The sequence below is a fragment of the Typopeltis vanoorti genome, chromosome 20 (genome assembly GCF_054136105.1).
Source record: "Typopeltis vanoorti isolate ZY-2024b chromosome 20, IOZ_Tvanoo_1.0, whole genome shotgun sequence".
Classification (NCBI taxonomy): Eukaryota; Metazoa; Arthropoda; class Arachnida; order Uropygi; family Thelyphonidae; genus Typopeltis; species Typopeltis vanoorti.
The window spans coordinates 102,090,610-102,116,271 of NC_143568.1; the positions used below are offsets into that span (position 1 = coordinate 102,090,610).

At 36.5% G+C, this 25,662-nt stretch overlaps 1 protein-coding gene across 2 annotated transcripts in view; it reads left to right on the forward strand.

The window, feature by feature from the left end:
* Window positions 1-1,746: 1,746 nt before the first annotated feature.
* Window positions 1,747-25,662, forward strand: part of LOC150095727 (P2X purinoceptor 4-like) — a 196,231-nt gene continuing 172,315 nt past the window's right edge. The window contains exons 1-2 of one of the 2 annotated variants that reach the window (XM_090410186.1): window positions 1,747-1,927; window positions 21,569-21,749. In XM_090410186.1, the coding sequence (XP_090266312.1) occupies window positions 1,782-1,927; window positions 21,569-21,749 (327 nt within the window). In that variant the 5' untranslated portion in view covers window positions 1,747-1,781. The remainder of the gene's footprint in view (window positions 1,928-21,568; window positions 21,750-25,662) is intronic. The other variant, XM_090410185.1, reaches the window with a different exon arrangement.

Here is a 25,662-nt window from a genome sequence, read left to right on the forward strand (position 1 = left end):
TCGAAGTGGATAATGGTTACTGGATTCTAAATGAAAACCACAATTTTTTATTTAAAATTAAAATGTAAAATTATTTGCTTGTTAACGTTAGTGAAACAACGAAATAAGTAAAACAAGCAATATAAATCGGTCAAACAGTGTTCTCTGTGCCTCCCGCTATGAGTCTTTGGACTATCCGTTAACAACAACAATAATAATAATACAATTTCTCCATGCAAAAAAATATTTATGAACTTGACCGGCCTTAAGCCGATTGGATCTATGCAGAATCCGAAGAAATAAATTTAAAATTTCACAATATTTTGGAAGAATTTTGCTGAACAAAAAGCAACAATTTCTTTCTCTATAATTAGCTTTAACAGGGCCCGACAAAATGATCCCAATTGGGCCGCGCAAATATTTGCTACGGCAGGCATGTTTATGGACGAAATCAAGTATTCAGTTGCTACTTTCGATTTTTCATTGGATTTTATATACACCCTTCCCATAGTAAGTCCCTGTTTTTGGTAGACTAGATTTCGACATTCTCTATTTTCTTGCATTCTATTTTATTTTATTTATTTTGAAGATTTGAGGATCACAAATTCTTTGCACCTTCGTTTGAATATACTCATTCCACAACCCGATAACTTCAAAACAAACAAAATAAAAAGCATAACCTCTCGTATACTCGCGGTAGCGATAGCAGTTACCACAGCGAGTTGATGCTTTAGTATAGTCCTGATAAAAACAGTTCGGATTACTGTAGGTTCCGATTACCAAGGTTGCATTGTGTGTTGTATTTGGGATCTAGAATATGCCAGTTTCTACTTAGAACTGAAAAATAAAAATGAAATATCAGTAGTTGCAGCCCTGCGTAATGATCATGTAACAAAATGTTTACTTCATTCGATAGGAATTGCAGAATTATACTCTTCACAAATCTTGTCCTCAAAAGAACACGATATGTGATAGGTCGTATGCAATGGGTAGTGTGTATTCGTAAATCGTCTACTCAACTCCCCCCCCCCCCCAAAAAAAAAAAAATTAAATCCTGAGTGCGCCACTGCAAACACCTCCTGGAGTGAAGAATTATCGAGGGCGTCAACATGCAAGCGAATAATTAAATTCTAGATATTTCTCGAAAATAATTAATGAAATTTCCTTTTCGCAGCATTACGTAAGGTTCGATTGTATATTAAACAACATAAACTTGCGAAAAGCAACATACTAACCGAACTATTTGGTTACTAAGAAATACTTCTTGAGGTGATCATTGATAGAACCTTGATTCATTGTGATGGTTATGTTACAATTTTTAGTTGGACCTATTCGCAGCCGACTTCTATACGAAATAATGAAAAAAAAAAAAAAACCCACCACTTAATTACAAAGAATGCTTTCTTTAAAAAATAAATAATGTGGGGTAAGGCTCGTAGATTTATTAAAAACATTAACGTTCGACATGCTTCACAGTCAATTAGCTGACAACATTCATAAACACTATGCGAATTTTTCTTTTCAAAAACTGTAAACTGCATTTGCTTTTATGTATACACTCTCTGACGTTAGATTCAGTGTTTACTAATATCTTAAAAGCAAAATTAATCTTGCATGCAATGCACGAATAGCCGTTTATTGTTAACTCTGTTGTAACACAGTTAACAATAAACATGTAAATACACTCGCTATTCGCTGATTCTTAATCCGTGCCCAAAAGACGGAAGCAAAAATATTAATTTCACATAGCTGCTTTTTAGAATTTCCTATGATTGGCTCTCAGTCTTCGTTCTAAAGACAAGATGACGTTTTCTGTAATCGATGGGCTAAATACTCTAGCAGACTATTTATTTGATTATGAAAGTCCAATAATGCTAAAAATAGAGAGCAAAAAAATAGGAATACTAAGTCGCTTTTTCCAGATGTTACTCTTGGCTTACGTATTAGGGTAAGTTATTAGGTTTTTTTATAAGAAAAATTATATAAATATACAATATTTATTAGACAGGAAGGCAACTATCTACGGCGCCACATACGTAGGTAATATTTTAAATAGCATATACATTAAAATTTTTCATATGACTTAATATGATAACTATTTGATAATTTTAAATTATTACAATAGTGGGGGAAATATTAAAATATTTTTGAATATTCCATTAATAATGACATTATTATTACGTGTCACCTCCAAGGAGTTCAATATTTTTAACGATTTTTGCTGAAAAAAAAGACAAGAAAATTTTCTTTATAATTAGTTTAACAGGATCCCCACCCCACCACCAGAGTGATCCCAATTGGGCCGGGAAAATATTTGCTACGAACGGTATGCTCATGTATCCATTTCTTTATCGTCTCTCTCTCTCTCTCTCTCTCTCTCTCTCTCCCTTTATCGTCTACAGTGAAGCGTATTAAATTAATTGCCATTGATCTACACACTCATTTCGTATACATATTTCGAAAATAACACATTCCTGGTATGATTTTATAACAGGTTTGTTATAGTTATTTATGTTGTAGATATGGAAAGTTATTTCCATATCTATAACATTAATTGTGATCTTCTTCTTGAGTATTCTGCAATTAAGCAGGTTCTTCTCTTAGTAGCAAAACTTTCCATCCACTCTCTTCTGTGCTGAGCCTTCTCTTTCAAGGTTGTATACTTGTCTCCATTCAACATGTCATGTAGCATTGTTTTTTTTCCTTACTCTTCCTCTGGGTCTTTTTCAGTGGTGAGCTATAAGGAGCTCGCCCGAGCCCTTTGTTAAATTTTTCTCAAATTTGCGAGCCCCTTGTTTACTTTTTTATTTTTTCAAAAAAAAACAAAAACATAATTTTTTGAAATATATTAAGCGACAAACTCATACAGTAACCTAACAAAGTGATTTTATTAAATAAAATATTATAGTTACTGTTACTACCATTTTACAAATATGAATTCACTTTTTGTAATAGCATATAAATAAATAGGACTATAAAATAATGCCCCTTGATTGGCACCGTTGATAATCAACGTTGATTATCACTTGAAGTATAAAAACAAAGAGATATATAACATACTTCAATGTTATCGTTTTTAGATAATATTTACTTTATTATTTGTATATTGTTTTTCATAAAAACTTCTATCGCAAACAAAAGAAATTTATTTTGTATATAAAAAATGCGGACTGTTTCATATGTGCGATTATAAAAGATTATATTCTTATTATATTTTGATAATAATAATAAAAAAATTGAAGGGACAACCTTTACAGGTTGTCCCTTCAAACTTTTTGATTGGCATTTATACACAAGCTGTGTATAAATGTGAAATACGGCTTTTTTTTTTTTTTTTTGCTCGATGATGCGAGCCCTTTGTTAAAATTTCCATAGGTCTCACCACTGGTCTTTTCCCATCTATTTTTCCTTCAATGGCATCTCTGATGATTCCATTCCCTCTCAGAATATGTCCGATCCAGTTTCTCGTTCTTCTTTTTATCCTCCTTAACAGACTTCTTTCTTCTTCTACTATGTTTAAGACCTCTTCATTAGTTATTTTATCTGTCCATTTGATTTTTTCCATCCTTCTCCAAATCCACATCTCAAAGCTTTCCAAAATCTTAATTTCTTCTTTCTCCAATGTCCAAGTTTCAGCTGCATAGAGTGCAACACTCCACACATAACATTTTATTAGTCTTTTCTTTAGGTTTCTATCCATTTTACTTCTGAATAAATTCCATTTTCTATTAAAGATATCTCTTCCCATCGCTATTCTTGCTTTTATGTCACTTTTACATCTTCCATCACTGCTAATCACACTTCTTAGACTTTTAAATGTCTTTACTTGATTCAATTTTCCCCCCATTTATTCTGATATCCATATTTGCCTCTTTCCTTGCTATTTTCATTACCTTTGTTTTTCTTATGTTAATTTTCATTCCATAATTGATACAGAATTCCAATAATCTGATCAACAGATGTTGTAGTTGTTTCAGTATTTGATAATAATGCCTTGTCATCTGCGTATCTTATTGCAGATATCTGCCTGCCTCCGATCTTTATTCCTTCTTCCGAATTCTCCAGTGCTTCTTTTAACATTGTTTCGGAATACGTGTTAAACAAAATGGATGAGAGAGAACAGCCTTGTCTTACTCCTCGTCCAATGATACCTGGTTCTGTTGTACCATAAATGTCTCTCACCATGGCAGTTTGTCCCATATATAGTGAGATAATTAGCCTTCTGTCTTTCCAATCTATACCAATCTTTTCCATCACTTCCACCATCTTATCCCATTTTACAAAGTCAAAAGCTTTTTCAAAATCTACATAACAGATATTAACTTCTTTATTCACTTCCAGACTCTTGTTCTCAGGGCCGCATTTACCATAAGGCGCATTAGGCGCAAGCTGGGACCTCACTCTCTATGGGGTCACATTTTAAAACCTTACTCATCACAAACAACAATATGCAAAGCAGTCTGGTTATAGTTGTAAAATAAAATACTTATTTCTAAATATTAAATTCATAATATAAACACTAGAGGCCGCTGAAAAATTTGTGAGGCCTCCCGCCTCCATTTGAAATACATTGTTCTTTGCTTAGAATATATTAACAGGAATTGCTGTATAGCATAAAATTCATGTACATGAGCGTACCACCAACGGGACAAAAAACTATTGTTGTAATAGCTATTTTGTTCCCTATATCTATATATTTTACACAACTGCCGTAAAAGAGTGAGAATAGAAATAGAATTGTGGAATTTTATTTTATTTATTTTTTTTTTTTTTTAGGTTACCAAAATTACTCGGGGGTACCCTGTAATCCCTAGAGAGCGCGTCTCCTTGGGTGGCGGATAGGGATGCCCACCATGTGTGTGTGCGTGTGTATGGTAGGGTGGTCCGAATATACTGAATAAGGACTCGTGGACCAACAGGGCCATAAGAGGCAATCATCTTGATTGTAAGGGAAGGGAAGTGGCACTCCCATGGACCCCTAGCTGGATCTATCCTCTTCTTCTTCTACTTTAGGAAGATCCACTCATTTTAATCTTTCCTATAAGGCCTTATCAGCCAACTCTTCTTATTTTATGACCCTTATGCTATTAGAATACTCGAGGGCCATGGGGTCTTTTCATTTCTGACCTTACAACTATACCCTCTCTATAAATCTTACTATAATTCTACTACAATCTACTCTTTCCCCCTTCAATATACCCTATTCTTCCTATGGGTTTAAATTTGGAAGAAGGCTAATTCAGAAGCCTTAAGGTAGCAGCCCTACCACTGAACTATTCCATCGTCAGGCTAGTCCCCTGACATGGAGAACATAATTCTACTTGTAAGCTGACAGAAAAAAGATAATCGGATTGAATCTATGGAAAAGGTAAAACAAAAATGGAAACGACAAAATATAATACACATAGCAAACTGGAATGTAAGAGGAATAGCATATACTGTAAAGAAATATAATTAGACCAACTATTAAATGAAAGAAATTTTAAAATAGCAGTAATCACTGAAACAAAAAAAAAAAAAAGAAATTAAAAGGAACTTTGAGAACCGAAAATTTTAATGTGATATACAGTGGAGTTGACAGAGACCGAAGAGCACAAGCAGGAGTCATGATTTGGATTCATAACTCCCTTTCAAAACAGCTAAAACGTTATAAATTATGGAATGAAAGAATAATAGAAGCTAGAATAAAAATAGATAGCGGCTATTTAACAATAATTGGTTTATATGCCCCAGAAGGAGGAAGAGAACAGGATAACATTGATTTTTATAATATAAAAATCAATGTTATCCTGTTCTTGTGCAGCAATAGGATGGAAATCAATATTAGATTATTTTATATTAAATGAAAAGACATCAAAATTTTCACTAGATATTAGCGTTCACAGAGGATATGAAATAAGCAGCGACCACTTCCTTGTTAAAATAAAATTAAGATTACCACCTAAATGGCTACAAGTAACAAGAACAGAAAGAAAATGAGTCCTTTGTTTATAAAACTAGACTATTGAATGACACAAATGTACAATGGCTATATGAACAAAGAATTAACCAGTATCTAGATAAAATAAAACAAAATGAAGAAATAGAAATAGAATGGCTTAATATAAAAACGATACTAACTCCAGCAGCAAATGAAAGCTTAGGAAAGACCAAAAAATTCAATAAAAAGAAAAAACTGAAGATCTGGGATGATACAATCAAAGAAATAATCAAAAAGAAAAAAGAAGCCTATCACAAATGGTTAAGCAGTAAAAGATTAGAAGATGAAATAGAATATAAAAGAATAAGAGCCATAGCTAAAGAGAGGTCAGAAAAAGACAGAGAATCATGGAACAAATTTGTTTCTAATTTAGAACATGATTTATATAAAATAAGACCCAATGTGTATAAAATTTTAAAACACTTAAAGGCAGATACCAAAGAAAATATAAAATTAAACACCGAATTGAAATTAGAAGAATTTCTAAATTACTACCTAGAATTGTGCACAGACAAATATTTTAAAAAAGACAACTGGCAAACAATTAACGAAAATGAAAAGGAAATAACTAAAGAAGAATTAGAAATCAGCCTGAAAGAAACAAGAAACGGAAAATCACCTGGAGAAGATAAGCTAGGTTCAAAAGCACCGGGTGATTATAAAATAACGTCAAGTGTTCAGAGCCCTAATGAGTAATGTATTGGACGAAACACACCAATATTCGGTAGACGTACACAGTGGAACATAGGGATTCGATTTAACAATAAAAAACTACCCAACGTCGCCAACAGGGGGAATTTTGGCGCTGTTTATCGAGTAAAATTCATTAATTTTCATTATCGCGTTTCTTGTGAGTGATCATGCAATAAAAGGAAAGCCTGTGGGATTTCTTATCATTCGTAGACGAACTGCTTTTCGATGCCTCTTACCTTACGTGAGTGTGCTTTGTTAGTCAAACTCTATTATCAGCGGAACAATAATGCCATTGCTTGTCTTCGTGATTTTCGGCATATGAAAAATTTAGGAAAAGGACCGATTAGCGTAACAAACTTGCGAAAACTGATTCGGCGATTTGAAACTACTGGTACTCTAGCAGTGCAGGTAGGCTGGGGACGCAAACCAATCAATCACCAACAAGTTCAACAAGTTGCAACTGCTATTATGGAACAGGAGATGACGAATGTGTGGGGTACCAGCAGTGCACGAGCAATATGCCCTTTAAACTTAAGTTCTCTGTCCACAAGTACTCCCAAGTCTCTTGTCTCATCAACTTCTTGCAGTTCAGTTCCGTTAATATAGTAAACAGCATGCGATGTCATCCTCCCGAAGTGTATCACCTTACACTTAGCCACGTTGAACTGACAGCCATTTACCTTAGTCCATACCGTCAGCCTATTTAAGTCATCCTATAAGATATTTACATCATTTGAATTGATTATCGCTCTTCCCAATTTTGCATCATCAGCAAACAAGTAGATATTTCCATTCAAGGTATTTCCAATATCATTGATACAAATTAAACAACAGAGGACCAAGCACTGAGCCCTGAGGTACACCACTAGTCACTTGCCTTTTCCTGGACTCAGCTCTTCTGTAAACCACTCTTTGATATCTGTCCACCAGCCATCCTTTAATCCAAATCACCATCCTTTGGATCCATACCCATTTACTCTAATTTATGTAACAGAGTTCCATGTGGAATCCTGTCAAAAGCCTTTGCAAAGTCAAGCAGTATCACTGAGTAAGGATTTCCTTTATCCAGCTTCACTGTTACTTTATTATAGAAAGTAAGCAAATTACTTAGGCAAGACCTACCCTTCACATAACCATGTTGCCCCTTATAAAGTATCATATTGCTGTTTACCCAGTCCTGAATTCTAATTTTTACCAATTTCTCCAAAATCTTAACCACCACTCCAGAAATATTGATTGGTCTATAATTTGCAACCTAAGTCTTAGAGCCTCCCTTGTGCAATGGAACTATTTTCCCCTCTTTCCACGCTATTAGCACTTTACCAGAACTGAGGCTTAAATTAAACATCCTGGTTAGAGGAGTTGCTAATTCTCTTTTGCACATTCTCGTAACACATGGCCGATATGCCATCTAACCCAATGGCAGTGTTAGCATTAAGGTTCTTTAATATATTAAGCACCTCAATTTCGTCTATCTCTAGACTCTCATCAGTCAATTGCACATTTGACACTGCACTATCACTACCAAGATGGTACACTTTTGCGAAATGATTACTAAGCAACTCAACTATTTGATTAGCTTCTGTAATTTCCCTATCATCAACACTCTTTAAAGTAATCTTTCCATGGATATTCTTCCTTTTACTATTCTTCCTTTTACTAGCCACATAGCGAAATAACTCTTTAGGGTTTATTTTGGATTCATCAGCTAGCTTCCTCTCATAATTAGCTTTGGCTTCCCTTACCATACAGGTTACTCTTTGCCTGTACCTTGTGTTGCTCATTGGAACGCTCATCACCTTTTTCTTTTTACGTCCCCCACAACCTTTTCTTTATCTGCAACTCCTGTTTAATAGTATTATTCATCCATTTTACTCCTACTTGATTTCTCCTTCTGACTCTGGGAATACAGTCTGATACAGCTTTCTTCAAATACTCCTTGAGAATCTCCCACGCACCATCAACATCTCTCCTCTTGAAATTCTCATGCCATAGTACAGCTGAATACGGACTTCTCAGCTTGTCATAATCACCAGCCTTGTAATTCCACATATACCCATTCTTAATAGAATATTCAGCACATCTTACAATCTCCCAGGTCAAGACCACAGGATCGCTTTCCCCAAGTGGAGACATTGTAACTAAATTACTTACTGATATGTTCTCCGATATGACCAGATCTAACACTCTAGAATCTCTTGTCCCTTCCTTCACATGCTGTCTCAGGTAATTATCTCTTAATAACTGTATAAACTCTCCATTTCCTTTGTTCCTTGTAACAATTCCTTCCTCCAATTATATCCCCAAAGTTAAAATCCCCCATAATAATTACTTGACCTTCACTCATTGTGCTAATTTGCCAATACATGCTATCTACATTCTCCCTTATTCCCCTTGGATTATAGCAACAACCAATTACATATATCGCCTTGTTAATCTCAATCTCACACCAAACAGCCTCGAATGAACTGCCCTCTACATACCTGTCACTGTGAGGTACTTCTGTCTTTTTTTGGCTTTAATGCTTAGTCTATCATTAATACCCCCCCCCCATTCTGTCATCTCTGTCTCATATCCACAAAGAATTCGTTCCGCCTGGCCAGACGGTCAATGGTGAGTTTTATCTCAAAGTTTTGAAGCGATTGATACCGAGAATTCGTCGCGTAGCATGAATATCGTGACGACCGACCGTTCGTCAAAACACACTGTCACTGTTGGCACTATAACTCGGCTTCCAACGAAACAAATATCATAAACAGTTGAAACAACACGAATGAAGGTTGTCGCTCTCGACAAGAAAAAGATACAAGTGACACCACTAGTTTCTTCTATTTTCAAAAAGTTCGGTTTCTTTTTGGACAGAAGGTGTATATTGTATTTTCCCTTCTGGGATGTCTTTATTTTTCCATTTTCTTCTTTCTTCCATTAGAGAAATCATCTCATTAGTTATCCAAGGTTTTTTTTATTCTTTTAGCTCTTAGATATCCAATTTCTTCTGCAATCTTCTTTATTTTCTCTTTAACTTGTTCCCATTTCTTTTCTGGATCTTCAGTTTTGACAAAACTTGTTTTCTCTAATTCTTTCTCATTTCCATATTCCTTGGTATTTTTTAATTTCTCTAAGTTCCATTTTTTTCCTTTTCATAGCTTCTTTTATTTTCTTTAGTTTCACGTTTATTTCTATTAATAGTAGGTTGGGCAGAGTAAATATCAGCTCCAGGATATGTGCATGCATTTTTTACACTATTCTTTTATCTTTGCTTTACTGTAATGTAATCAATTTGATACCTTTCCATATCTCCTAGTTTTTTCCATGTGTATAATATTCTCTTAATTATTAGCTTATTTTCTTTACAGAATTCCACTAACCTTTCCCCTCTCTCATTCCTATTACCTAGTCCATATCTTCCTATTACACTCCCATTCTCTTCTCCCACAACTCCATTACAGTCTCCCATTATAATCATATAGTCTTTTCTTTTTTTTCTTCCTTAATTATTTCTTGTAATTCTTCGTACATTTCCTCATCTTGTTGGCATATATACCAGCATTATTGTTATGTCCACTGGTTCAGCCTTCGATTTTACCACTATAATCCTGTCATTCAGACAGTTTATGCTAAAAATGCTCTTTGCTGTTCTCGATTACTCATATTGTGTACGACTGTCCAAGGCGCCAATTTCATGGTAGAGGCCTACTCGACATCTACCAAGTGACGGATGAGGCCTTGAATTGTCTTTCCAGCCTAGAACTTGACCTGTAGTTAGTGTGGCGATGGTTATGGAGGAAACAGAAGATCACGGCCCCGTCTCACCACGAAGAAGTTATTCTCGTAGTGACTCTCATAGTCCTCGTCATGGTATCGACAGAACTCTTCCTCATGAAGATGATGATGTAATGTGAAATGGGCCCCCCCTCTAATGGATCAAGTTTTTTTACACAAGATACAACTGCTCTCTAATTAAACTTAGGATACAGCTACATTTATGTTGTGAGAACATGCAGCCTTGTCATACTTGTTACAGTAGGACGATAATCGTCCCTGGCTTGATTATGAAAATTACTTTTGCTTTATTTAAAAAAAAAATAGGGAAAGACTTATGATGAAAATCTTAACATATAAAAGTTCATTACATAAAATGCACAACCAGCTTTCTAAGTCTTTCCCTTTTTTTTTTTTTTTTAATAAAGCAAAAGTAACTTGTCATAATGAAGCCAGGGACAATTATTGTCCTACTGTATGACAAGTATGACAAGGCTGCATGTTCTCACAACATAAATGCAACTGTATCCTAGGTTGAATTAGAGAGCAGTTGTGTATTGTGTGAGAAAACTTGATCCATTATAGGGGGCCCATTTCACATTACATCATCATCTTCTAACATGAGGAGGAGTCCTGTTGATACCATGACGAGGACTATGAAAGTGACTACGAGAATAACCCTTTCGTAGTGAGACGGGACCGTGATCTTCCATTTCCTCCATAACCACCGCCACACCAACTACAGGTCAATGTCCAGGCTGGAAAGCCAATTCAAGGTCTCATCCATCACTTTGTGAATGTCCTGTAGGCCAACACCGTGAAATTGGCGCCTTGGGCAATCGTGCACAATATGAGTAATCGTCTGAGCCAAGGGAGAACAATCACAATAAGGGTGATCTGACAGCCCCCATTTATGTAGAAGGTAGCCACATCTGTCCTGACTAGTTCTGATCCTGTTTATTGATGACCAAATCTTCCTAGGAAGATCAAAACCAGGCTGCAGAGCACAGGGATCTTCTACCAGGAAGCCGTTTGTTGGGAGATTGTTGGACCAGTGTTCTCTCCATATGTCAGATATTGAAGGCAGTGCAGCTGAAGAGAGTTCGTCCATGGACCAGAGAGGTTTTCTAGATTTGAGGCTAATTTAATAAAGCAGTGAAAACCCACTCCTTCCCCTACATCAGACTCATATAAACCCCTTAATCGAGGCTTGTCCTCTCCGTATGTGGTGGAGCAATGTTAGATAGAACAGGCAGCCAGGAGAGAGGGGTACTTCTCATTGTCCCACTAACTGTGCACATAATTGTGAGTACTTCTGGGAAAGAAGTACACACAAACATTATAGACAGGGCACAATATTCTGCTGCAGAGAATGCGAGGGCTAGTGCAGATGACCTTAGGACTTCTGCACCACAACCTCAGGTTGTTCCAGCAAGCCTTGAAATGATATTATTTCTGGTTTTAATTTTATTGGAGAGGTTGATGATGTGCCTTTTATGGGTTAGGCTGCTGTCCATGCTCACCCCAAGGTATTTTAGGTGAGGCTCGTGTTCTACCATTTTTCTACAGAAAGAAAAGTTGAATTGTCAATTCGCCTCTGCATTGTATAGGTGGAATACTGAGGACACTGTTTTTGTTGGAGTTGGCTTCAACTACCACTGCTTAAAATACTTTTACAGGGTGTTCAGGTCTGTATTCAAGGTTGATTCTAGGTTGGTAAAGTAGGTGAATTGATGTAAGATCGCTAGGTTATCTGCATACATATACTTGCTTGATCTGGTATGAGGCAGATCATATACATAGATGTTAAAAAGTATAGGGGATAACACAGAACCCTGAGGAAGACTATTGTGAAGGAATCTAGGCCTGCTCTTTTTTCTGCCAGCATGGACCCGGATCTTTCTGTTGGAGAGAATAGAATCAAAAAGTTGGAAAGTTTTTTTACACTTTATAATATTTCCTAGTTTTAGGAGGAGGCCCCTGATCCAGACAGTGTCATAAGCAGATGTTAGATCAATGAAAGTGGCTCCAGATTTAAGTTTCTTCTGGAAGCCTGCTTCAATTTGAGTTGTCAGGGCCAGGACCTGGTTACAGCAACTTCTTCTTGGCCCGAAGCCAGCTTGTTCAGTCGGCAGTGCTCTTTTGATGAGTGGTGAAATTCTTTTAAGGAGAATTCTTTCAAAGAGCTTAAAGGTGGTGCAAAGCAAGGAGATAAGTCGCAAGTTTTTGACATCATTTGGATCTTTCCCTGGTTTGGGCACGGCAATTATTTTGGCTTTCCACCACAGCTTTGGTAGTTTACCAGTCATGATGATTTTTGAGGAAAAAGGGCAGCCAGCCATGTTTGGCCATGTTGACCAAGATGATTTAGGAACTGAGGGAGTATACCATCCACTCCTGGAGCTTTGCCATTCTTGGCAAGTTTTAAGGCTATTTGTACCTCTTCCCGAGATACTGGTTGTACGAGTTCAGGAAACTTGGGTTCCATCTTCAGGATTTGTCTGGTGGAAGCTTGTACAGCAAATTTCCTGGTAGAGCTAGGATGAATCTTGGAGGTTTTCAATAAATGGTTAGCCATTTGATCAGGAGTTACCTCTGTTGTTTTTGTGTGTTGTTGGTTCTGCTCCACCTAATTTTCTCAGAAGTGACCAGCTTCTTCGACTTCCAGGGCTTCACTTCTTCGACCAGCTTCTTCCTCCCTGAGTTCATTGATGGTTGAGATCCATCTTTCCTTTCTGTTTTTATCCAGGGTTGATATGAGCTCCTTAGCAATAGTTGGATCTTCAGTTTCCTCATGTTTGGCTAAGTGTTCCTTACTTTCTCTACTCCAACATGGGATGTTTTTTCTGCCGCCTCTAGGGATAGAGGCTTTTGCTGCAGATTTGAGTAGTTTAACAAATCTAGGATAGCAATTTGGAGTGAGTGGAATTGCTCTAATGGTTTGCTCGATCTGTTTCTGAAATGCAGTCCAGTTGGACCCGTGGAGATTCCATCTAACGATCGGTGTTCTGCTGACGACTGGGATTGATGTTCCTGTCTCTATTAATGTAGGACGATGTTGACTATTAGGGAATCTGTTAAGGATGGTTCTGGTTGATGGTAGAGGGTGGTCTTCAGAGTCTTTAGTGACTATGCACAGATCTGGGGTGTAGGTTCTGTTCCATCTGGCTGAGTAAAGAGTGCCGTCCTGCTTGGCATCATAACTCATACAAGTTATATGTATCCATCCAATTATCTAGATTATTACCATCCCAGTTGCTAGAGGAATAGCCCCACATGGTCTGATGGGAATTGAAATCACCAACATAGATAGCAGGGTGAGGAGGAGGTCGGTCCATCTGATAGGGCCAGAATTGCGATGGAGGTTTGTAGACATTGTATATGGTGATATTTTGAACTTTAATACCTATGGAGTATTCTGTTATCAGGAACACTTTGGGTTATATCCTTGAGACCAGGCCGGATATAGGTTGCTAGGCCATGCTTGAGGTGGCAGTTATAAGACACGAGAATGAGTCCTGGGATCTTTAGTCTATTGAGGACTGTGTCAGGCACATGGGTTTCCTGGAGAGCCATGTGCCTTTAGACGTCAATTGCTTTATCTTTGGCTATTTTACCGATGGCTTTGGATTTAGATAGCCCTTCTATACTTAGGGAACATATCTTGAGATAGTGTTGATTAGGGGGAATGTAACATGTTTTTCGAAGCTTGCCCTCCACCTAAACAAGCAACGCGATCCTTGTTATTCCAGGCGACGATCGAGCTGGCATGGAACTTTTTATGTTTTGTATTCCTCATAATTGTGAGTAGTCCAGGTGGCTTGGAAACTTTTGGACGCCTTGTTTGAGATATTAGCTTCATGTTGCCTGTGATTCATCTCTGAGGCTACTTTTGTCTGAAGCACCAACAATGTACCACAAGGCAACACTACTGGTGGGGGAGGGGCAGTAGCGTTGATTTTATGTAATGAACTTTTATATGTTAAGATTTTCATCATTTGTTGCTGGAAATTGTGATTGTACTTTTCACTTACCAGTTTCATGTAGCCATAAGCATAAATAAATAAATTTGGTGTTCTTTTATTAAAAACAAGTGCAATTCCTTTTTCCTTTTTATCTCCAGCTGAGTAAATTACTCTTACTTCGTAACTATAAAGATCACCTATTCCTTCCCATCTGACTTCACAGAGCCCTATAATATCAATGCTGGGCTGACTGGCCGAGTGGTTAGCATATCCGCTCTGCAGCCAAAAGGCTGCGGGTTCAAATCCCGCCGTTGGCATGGATGTTTGTCATTGTTTGTGAAAAATACTAGTCGTGGTGATCGGCGGTAGATCGCGTTGGTGTAGATGATGAACATAGTTGAGTGGTGGAGACGGAGAGTTGTGGAGTAGGTGCCCTTCCTCGATGAGTCCTTGGACTCCCTGGAGGTGTCAAATGATAATAATAATAATTTTCCTTTGTCTATTTCTTGTTTGAGATTTTCTAATTTTCCACATTGTGATATATCTTGACTAATACGAAAGTAGTCCCACTGTCTCCCGTCTATCATTGTTCATTGGTATTATATTCCATTATATTTTTTATGTAAAATAAAAAATAATAAAAAAAAACTTCGGCAGACGGTAATAATATCAAAATAATTTCAGTCACCGATGACTTTGTAGCAGTGCTTTATAAGATCGCCGATGGCCATCTTATAATGCACTTCTCTACTTTCCTAAGGTACAACGATAGTGGCAGAGGGTGCTTACAAAGCATTCCACTTCAGTTAGGTGGTATAAACCTAGTGAGAAATAAGAAAAAATAAATAAATAAACAAGAACAAGTAAACACATATTAGTTCTTTCAGGAACAAAGCAATTCGACAGACATCATAGTAAGAAAAGTATACCGTATATACTTTTCCGTATATACTATTATACCGTATATAATAGTTTTATTTCCAAATATATATTCACTGAAAAAAAATTTACTGCGGGTGAGTATCCAATAGCTTTAATCTTCTGGTAAAGTTTTGGAGACCAGCAATCTTATGTTATCCTATGTTAAAGCAGCATTACAAAAGTTATACAAGACAGTTTGTAGTGAACAGATGGATGAAGAATATAAAGTGCAGGCCAGAAAAGTGACAAGCATGGTTGAAAAAAGAAAACGTAGAATATGAGAATATGATTTCTACTATGTGGCAAGCAAAAAGGAAAAATAATTATGCCAGGTTGATACTTATGGTAGCAGAGTAACCATTGCAAAAGATAAAGCAGAATTTAAAAAACGTCATCAGTGTGTATCATAGTGGTATGAATGATACTGTGCCACATGTAGACAAGAGGCAAGGATTAGGAGAGAATTAAAGGTGAAAGAATGAGATTGGTATCAAGTGTTGCTTGGGTTAGATGTTAATATGCAGAAATGGAAGACATATTGCCATGTATTTTTAAAGAATGGGCAAAAGAGTTAGCCATTCCCTTAACTTGGTTATTTAACCCAGCATTAGTAAGGTGGGGTGTCACAAACCCCAAAGATTTTAAATTGACTATAACTGTGACACTCCTTTACTAACACTAGGTTAATGAAAATCTTGCAGTGGAAAGGTTCTTAAGGAGTTGGAAGAAAGCAAAATAGTACCTCTCCACAAGCATGGCTCGAGAATTCTTGTAGATAAGCTTATAAGTTAGTTAGACATACTTCTAATTTTTTAGGAATTGACAATGTAAATTATTAATTATAAAAACTTTAATTCATAACTACCTATATTTTGGCAATGTTACATTGCTATCTTCAGGGATCACAAAACAATAATATGTGCATGCAGGCATTCACACTAAGCAAATGAGGCTGAAGAAAGGCAACTGAAGTCGGCCCTGGAGTCCTAAAAGGTGCCTCCTAGTGGGCTAAATTGGGTTGTCTTCGCCATTGGGCTGACGATCTTAGAATGTAAGCTTCCCAAATTTGGGGCAATCTCATGCACACAAATTTGTTGAGGTTTGGGAAGTTTTTCAGAGCTGAGGTTGATTCAAGGAATAATCTTTCTTACTTCTACTTGCTGCGGTGTAATAACGTGGTCTACTTCCAGCATTTTCTGTGGTGGGTGTCCATGCATGGTCAGCAAACCCTGAGTGGCTATATTGGTGGAATGGGATGTAGTCCTTGTGTTCAGATATCCTGATACTGGCTGTATTACCTGTTTGCAACTGCAAGGACCATGGTATACTCTAGGTAGGTCTAGGGGGAAGTGACAGGTCTTTGGTGGAGCAGATAAGAGATGCCAATTTCTTATTCAGTTTGTAACTAGTTGCGAAGTCATGTTTTCTTAGGATTTTTGTGAGTTTGTCAGATGTACCCCAGATATACAGAATGGTGATAGATTTAGAGTAATCGCTGCTATGAAGTGGGGTGGAGGGTTGTGGCTAACTGGTTTTAATATTTTTTTGGGATTGCAGTTATTGGTTAGGAAGGTGTTAAGGATATGGTTAAGTTCAGTAGTTAGAGCATTATGTTGGAGGCTTAATGGATTTTTTACAACACTCAAAAAGAATGAAAATAGAATTTAATACTTCCTATATTTCGTCCTAGTCACTAGGACATCTACGGGGATTACAAAAACAATTAATGTAACATATACACAAATAACAATACTAAGCCCAACCACGTGGGTGACACTAAAGTCCTATCTAGGTAGAGCACCCTCTAAGGGCAGTAGTAGGTGGCCTGGAATGTCTAGAAAAGTGAGACTGTTGTTTGCCTTTTCCAAGGTGAACTAGATCCTGGGGTGTTGAGAAATTATGGAGTGTATCTAGGTCATGATGAACAAGTATTGATGGAGCTATACTTCAGGAAGTGGATGAGATTTGAGATCTTGGAATGATGGTAGACAATGGACTGAAGTTCCAGGGGCACATTGCATATGTTGCAAAGGCTGCACATCATATTGTTGCTATGATAAAAAGTACATTGACATGTAGGGATAAGGAGGGTGGTGGTGGTAGTGCCTCTATATAAAGCATTGATCAGACTGCACATGGACTGTCGTGCTCAAATTTGGTCATCTAGTTTTCATTGTGATGTGGAAACACTAGAGTGGGTCCAAAGATGAATGACCAAAGTGATATAAGGACTCTATATCAGCATTGGTTATGAAAAGCATTTGAGGCAGTGTGGATAAGAGGAAAAGAGGAGATGTGATAGAGACCCTCAAGTTAGTTAAGTGATTCTATCAGATAAATACAGAAGGGATTATGAAAAGAGTGGATACTAAGATGGGCCATCTCTGGAAGTTGTATAAATGCATTGCCAGAGTGCATTGTGAATGCAGGGAGTGTAAATAACTTCAAAGTTCATTATGATAAATATGTTGCTGGTTGGGTGGGCCTCTCACAATCAGTCTGTTGACTCCATAGAAGCTACCAAAATAATAATAATAACAAATAGGAATTTAAAGTTCAGGAGAAGGGGTACTACTCAGCAGATAGCCACACTGGTAAGAAGAACATTGACCAAAAGAGATAAGGACATAGTGGTACCATTGTAAAGATCCCAGATCAAACCACATGTTGACCAGCTCAGATCTGGTGATCAGGATTTGAATATGAAAAATTTGAGAGCAGGTATAAGGTGGGGTAACAAAAATGATTTTAGGACTCTAGATGTTGGTTATAAATATAGATTAAGGACATGTAATCTTCAGAGTAATATCAACAGAAAATAAAGAGATAATATTATTGAGATAATCCTCTGTCAGTGGTAAAGTAGGGCAGGTATAAGGGACCTGGAAGTTTCAGGGAGTGATAAAAGAGTGCGAAGAAGTTTATTTACATAGAAAATGGTAAGGGCATAGAATGCATCACCTGAAAAGATGATCACAGTGTAGACTGCATTGCTTTTTGGGATGGTATGCAAGAGTATGACATAGCACCTTTATTAATGGTGATGCATGACATATGGATGCTGTGTATTCATTTAAATTTCAACTTTTCATGCTAGCCAAGAATGCATACCAGCACCTATTGTTTGACAATAAAAAGCACTGGTAGACTGTAATTGATTTTAAGGAGTAGCTATAGACTTCTATAGACTATAGAAGTTTTCGCACTTGGTTATACTATAAATTAAAGATACCAAGAAATTATATACTTGGTTTAATCCTTTATCCAAGTGTAAGCAAACAAGTTTGCACATGAAAAGTTTTGAAAGTTTTGCATTATGGGATATTTTCAGGACTCAGCAACTTGTATAAAGAAGCTAATGACTTCACATCACTTGCCTTATTATCCATAATGCAAAGCACATCTCTTTAAGGGCATGTATAATGTTATGTATTATGGGAAGGGTCACTACCGAGACCTGTTTTCAACCTTTATTGAGGTCACATCAGTGGGAGCCAGACCCAGAGGTGATACTAAAATTGAAGTAATGCAGAAGTCATATTTTCATATACGAGTAGCCAAAAGCTATCACACCATATTATTAAAATACTCTGGATTAGAGAAAGTTGCTGGAAGTTTTTCCACTTGTTTATACTATAAATTAAAGATTCCAAGAAGTTGTCTTCATTACTTCAACCTTAGTATCACCTCTGGGTCTGGCTCCCACTGATGAGACTTCAATAAAGGTCGAAACCAGTCTAGATAGTGACCCCTTCCCATAATGCATAGCATTATACATGTCTGCGAGGAGATATGTTTTGCATTATGGGATACTAAGGCAAGTGATGTGAAGTCATTAGCTTCTTTATATGATGAAAATTATTATTAAATTATTATTAACTTCTTTATATGAGTTGCTCCAGTCCTGAAAATAGTTCAGGCACAAACTTGTTTACTTACACTTGGTTATAGGATTAAACCAAGAATATAATTTCTTGGTATCTTTAATTTATAGTATTTATCGTTTATAATCCTTCAGTAATGAGATCTTGATTATTAATAATAATAATAATAATTTATATTTGAAAAATATCAGTATATTATCAGACACACACTTTCACATTGTACAATTAAGTATGCCCAGCCATTATAGCTGAAACAGATTCATTTACTACGGTACTCAACTTATTATCCCAGGAAGGGAATGCTATCATAGAGTATTTTTTTTACTTTTGAAGTTAAAATTAAGAAAAAAAAAAAATTTAACTTGAAGAAATATTTAGGACAACAAAGAGATTTTTTTGGAAATCTCTTTGAAATATAGATAAAATAGTTCAGAGAGGTGTGATTAGGATAATAATTAGCACAAGATAAATAATGGTAATAATCCTTTCACATTGAAGAGAATAAAGAGCAGGCCAGGAAGGTGATGACTCAGTTGATAAGGACAGCAAAATAGACAGAAAAAACACTAAACATTGAGGGTTAAAAGACTATGAACATCATAGACAGTCTTTATACATAATTAGCATTAAAACGTTGTAGTTGTATTTGAAGCTGTTCTTTCATTTGTTGCATTGTTGGGAGAGTGCGTGCTTGCTGCATCACGTGAACGCCAGTACACGTGATGCAGACGTTCGCAGAAAAGACGTTCTCTTTTCTGCTAACTCAGACGAAGGCCGCCAGCACATTGTAAACTGGACTCAAACTGCTAATATCCATGTGTGCTACGATGAACTCGAAAGAAAGATTGTTGAATCAAGAGAAATTTCTCTAGATTCCTCTCATATCAACAACAGCCTGAGTTACAATCTCTCGGACGCACACGTTGCTTCTGTTCAGTACTGGCGCACTCGCGACAGCGCGTAGTATTCGTTTGTATGGAACTCATACTTGCATTTTTTCAAACATGCTACTGTTTTTCACTTGTTCTGTTAATACAATTTTAAGTCTCTGTAATTTTTTATATATTTCTTTGAGTATGATACCTGATGATGTTCTTGTAACGAAACTAGTAAACTAGTAGTATCTTGTTAAATATATCTTGCCATCTTTTCTCTCGATAATAGTCATTAAACTTATTATATATATATATATATATATATATATATATATATATGACAGAATGATCATTGACTCGGTTAACATACATAGTTTTATGAAAAAAATTGAATGACTAGAACCGAGATTTAATTAAAAAGGTTTTAATATAAACACACTACTAGTTTCGGCCTGTAACAGCCTTCTTCAGGTGACATTATAAAAGAAAAAACACTAAACATTGAGGGTTAAAAGACTATGAACATCATAGACAGTCTTTATACATAATTAGCATTAAAACGTTGTAGTTGTATTTGAAGCTGTTCTTTCATTTGTTGCATTGTTGGGAGAGTGCGTGCTTGCTGCATCACGTGAACGCCAGTACATGATTACAGCTGAATGACTATCCGGGAGGTTGTAGCTTAAGTTGTTATTTAGATGAACAGGATTGAAGATGATTTCTCTCGATTCCACAATTTTTCTCTCTATTTCGTCACTGCAACGGAAGATGTTCCGTTGCAGTGACGAACTTTGGTGCTCTTCCAAAGATCCGTTCCTTAATTAGCCACCCAAAACCTTGTCATCATCAACTCAAATACCCTGGAGTATATAAAATATTATGTGACTGCGATATTCCTTATTTCGGGCAGACAGACAAATCTGTCGAAATGCGTATGGAAGAACACATGAGAGACATTACTTACAAGAGACAGCGAGCAAGTGCATTATCAAGTCATATCCTCTTCTCGGCTAATCCTAGTGATGATAGCCAAAGTCACAAAGTCTGCTGGGAAAAATCTGCAAACATCTTCCGTTGCAGTGACGAAATAGAGAGAAAAATTGTGGAATCGAGAGAAATCATCTTCAATCCTGTTCATCTAAATAACAACTTAAGCTACAACCTCCCAGATAGTCATTCAGCTGTAATCATGTACTGGCGTTCACGTGATGCAGCAAGCACGCACTCTCCCAACAATGCAACAAATGAAAGAACAGCTTCAAATACAACTACAACGTTTTAATGCTAATTATGTATAAAGACTGTCTATGATGTTCATAGTCTTTTAACCCTCAATGTTTAGTGTTTTTTCTTTTATAATGTCACCTGAAGAAGGCTGTTACAGGCCGAAACTAGTAGTGTGTTTATATTAAAACCTTTTTAATTAAATCTCGGTTCTAGTCATTCAATTTTTTTTCATAAAAATATATATATATATATATATATATATTTTTTTTTTTTTTCTTTCAGATATGTAGTTTATTGGGAAAAAGGATACCAGAACTTTTGTGCCGTGGAAAGTGCTGTGACAATTAAAGTTAAAGGAGCTACATTCACTAACTTTTCACATGGTGAATTTGTGTCAACAGTTGAGCATCCGGATTTGTACAGAAGAACATGGGATGTGGCAGATTATGTTATTCCTCCTGCTGTAAGATGTCTCTAATTTTATTATTATTATTATTATTTTTATGATTCAGGCTTTCATGTATTCAAAAATTGTGGGAAGCCAATCCTAGAAAACACAAAGTCTATCATATCGCTCCTTGAACTCATTTACTCTTTGTGCTCTCACCACTCCATCAGGCAATGCGTTCTACAGTTCAAACACCCTCCATGCAAAGAAACCATTCCTCACTCTCTTGATCACAGCTTCCCTTGGGATGGCCCTTGTCCTCTCTCCTTTCCCCTGTTCCACCAAACAAAAGACCCTCTCAACAGTTTATAAAAGTTTTAATCATATCACCTCTTCTCCTTCTATCTACTACCAAACTCTACAGTCCACATTTCCTCGCCCTATCTTCAAAACTAACATTGTACAGTCCTGATACCATCTTTGTTATCTACCTCTGAACTCATTCCATGGTTAATTTATCCCCTTTAAATCCTGGTGACCAATTTTGAGCAGAGTAGTCCAGGTTTTTCTGATCAGAGCTTTATACAATGGACTGACAGTTCTTTTATCTCTACAGGTCAGCATCCTTCTCAGCATTGCAGCAATCCAATGGGTTGCTTTCACCACCTTTGTAATATATTCTGCGAATTTCAGGTTTCTATCAATCATCACCCCAATATTCCTTGCTTCTCCCACTTCCTCAAACAGAGTATGCAGCCTCCCATTGATATATTCCAAACTTCAAGAGTTTACATTTACTTGAATTAAACTAAAACCCCATTCATTTGCCCATCTGTCCAGTTTATTCACACCTTCTTGCAGGACTACAATATCAGCACTATTACTAATCACCCTTCCTAGCTTCACATCATCTGCAAACAACTGAATATCCCCCACAATCGATTTAAAATTACACCAATATAAAGGTTAAACAATGCAGGGCTTAGTACTGATCCCTGTGGAACCCCACATGTCACCTTCTGCTTCCTTCATACCATTCCTTACACACAATTCTATAAAACCTATGAGATAACCAATCCTGAATCCAGTTCACTAACCTGACATCTAAACCCATGTGCTGCAACTTAAATATCAGCTTATCATGTGGAACCCTGTTAAATGCCTTTGTAAAATCCCCCCCCCCCCAAAAAAAAATGGAAGAATATGCCTTTCCCTCATCAACCACCCTTGTCACTTTACTAAAACATATTACTAAAACAAGAGCACCCCTTAAGAAATCCATGATTCTAACAGATAGCATCAGCATCCCAATGCTGTATGTGATCTCTCACTAATTTCTCCAAAATCTTAACAACTATTGATGAAATAGTTGTTAAGATTTTGGAGAACTGTCTATAATTTGACACTTCCTGCCTGTTTGGCCAAAGTAGGTGAGTTTACAGCTGCAAGGAACCTGGTATACTCCAGGTAGGTCTAGAGCATGGGCTTGAGAGTTCTGTGGCAGGTATCCAGAGCATGGTCTGCAAGCCCATGCTCTGGATACCTGCCACAGAATACAGAATACACTGGAAGAAAGCCATGTTATTACACCGCAGCAAATTTAAATACGGAAGATTGTTCATGGAATCAGCCTCAGCTCTAAACTTTCCAAATCTCAACAAATTTGGGTGCATGAGACTGCCCAAATTTGGAAAGCTTGCATCATGAGAACTTCAGCCCAACAGCCAAGACAACCCAATATAGCCCACTAGGGGGCACCTTTAGGACTCTAGGAACAAAGTTAGTTTTCTCTCTTTTGCCTCATTTGTTATTTGTAGTGCCTGCATGCACTTTTCATAGTTTTATGTTCCCACGAAGATGGCGATGTGACATTGCCGAAATATAGGAAGTATTTATTAAAGTTTCTTTTAATTAATATTCCAGTATACATTGTAATTTCCTGAACTAATTTAATAGTCATCTATGACTGTTATAATCACCTTGCTTATAATTCCACATACATTCCTTTCTCCATTTGATATTCCTGCATGTCTGTTCATCTTCCAAGTCCAAACCACATGATCACTCTCTCCAACTGGGGACAGAGTTCCCTTATTACTACATGCAGTTTCCTCTTCCCAATTTATACTGCTCTAGTTAAAATCTCCCAAAATAGTCGTTCTTCTTGCACTTGTCAAGCTGAACTGCCTAAACATCTGCTCCTCACCCTGTATGCTCCCAGGCTTGTAGCAACATTCCACTAAATATCCTGTCCTGCCCACCTCTACCCCACACCATATTTTATTGCAATTCAAAACCATTGCTTTCAAAACCATTGGCCTCCAAATCCTCCACTTTGATAGGAACATAAGTTATCACTTATCATAAACAATACTCCACCGCTGCATTTTCCCTTCCTATCCTGTTGAAAAATACTGTACTCTACTATTTCTATTCCTGTTAATATATCATCTTCCGTCAATGATATCTCAGAGATCCCGAGATCTTTGGACAGGCTGATGCTGTCAGCTATAATTTTAAATTACCATTTTTTTTTCTAACTATGGCATTATAATTCATTTGAGTCAAATTGACCTCCCGGCTCATATGTGTCCATGCATACCATATGGACTGATATGCTTCTCCCTCTCTTGTTTCTTGTCTTTTCACCAACCAGAAACATCAGCAGATGCCCGTATAATTTAATAATAATAATAATAATAGTAAATCATTATTATTAATAATGATTTATTAATGTTTTATTTTTGGCATTTTAGCTTTTATCCTCATTTGATAAAAATGAAATGATTATTATAGGTAATTTTAATTTTAGGAGATATTTAATTGACCATATGGCTAAACTTATTATGAAGAAGGTAAAGAAGAAAAGAAGGTAAAATTGTTCCACTGCATAAAGGTGGTGATAAGGATAGATGTAGCTACAAATTATAGGCCAATCTGTATATCTGGAGTTGTAGTGAAGGTACTAGAGAGAGATTGGTGAGAAGTTGGATTCAGAAATGGGTTGATAACAGTAGTATTCTCTTTGGTTATCAGCATAGGTTTGTTAAAGGGCGATCATGTTTTATTGACTTACTTATGTACTATAACAAGGTAACAAATGTCTTGGACAGGGGAGATACATATACAGTGCTAAACATAGATTTTGCAAAAGTTTTTGATAGACTGCCACATGACAAGTTGATGAATAAATTGAAATGGATGTGATTCGATAACAGACCTCTGAGTTCTGAGTTGGATCAGTGACAGGCTGTCAGATAGGTATCAGAAAGTTGTATATGGGGGGGGAGGTGCAGTATCCCAAAAGAGGAATGTCACTAGTGGTGTGTGCCACATTTGGGACCATTGTTGTTTAATTTGTGATAATTGTAACTATTATTATGAGTTTAAGAAGAGGTATGATAGGATGTGTATATAATAATTAATTGGATCTCCTGCATTGAGTTTTCTGACTCCATGGAGATATCCATAATAATAATAAATATCATAAGGGCATGAAATCAGCATCACATGACAGTTGAAAAATTGAATAAGAGTTCTGTGGAAACGATAATTGACAGTATTTCTAGTGATATGAGAGTTAAATGGATGAGTAAATAAACCATCAATCTGTGGTACAACTTATTTATGCTTTATTTATTATTTTTTTATGTCAGCTCCACATATGAAAGTTTGGATATCTACAGTATATTTAGTTCTGTGGATAAGATAATGGTTGGGTAATCCAGAAACCCTGCTTTACTTTTTTTACTTACATGCTGCTTTTCATGCCACTTCAGACCTCCACTGAGAAGGATGGTATTCTAGCAAAGGTCATTAAAAATCATCTGCAACACCTAAAAACATTCACAAATATCTATGTTATATACTCAGCCAACTAGATTGCATATACTAATTTAAGAATCTTGTGGCATTATCACATTGAGTGAATATACAGGCAAAACTATAAAAAAATTATATACTCTCTGAAAACGAAAACATTTATTCA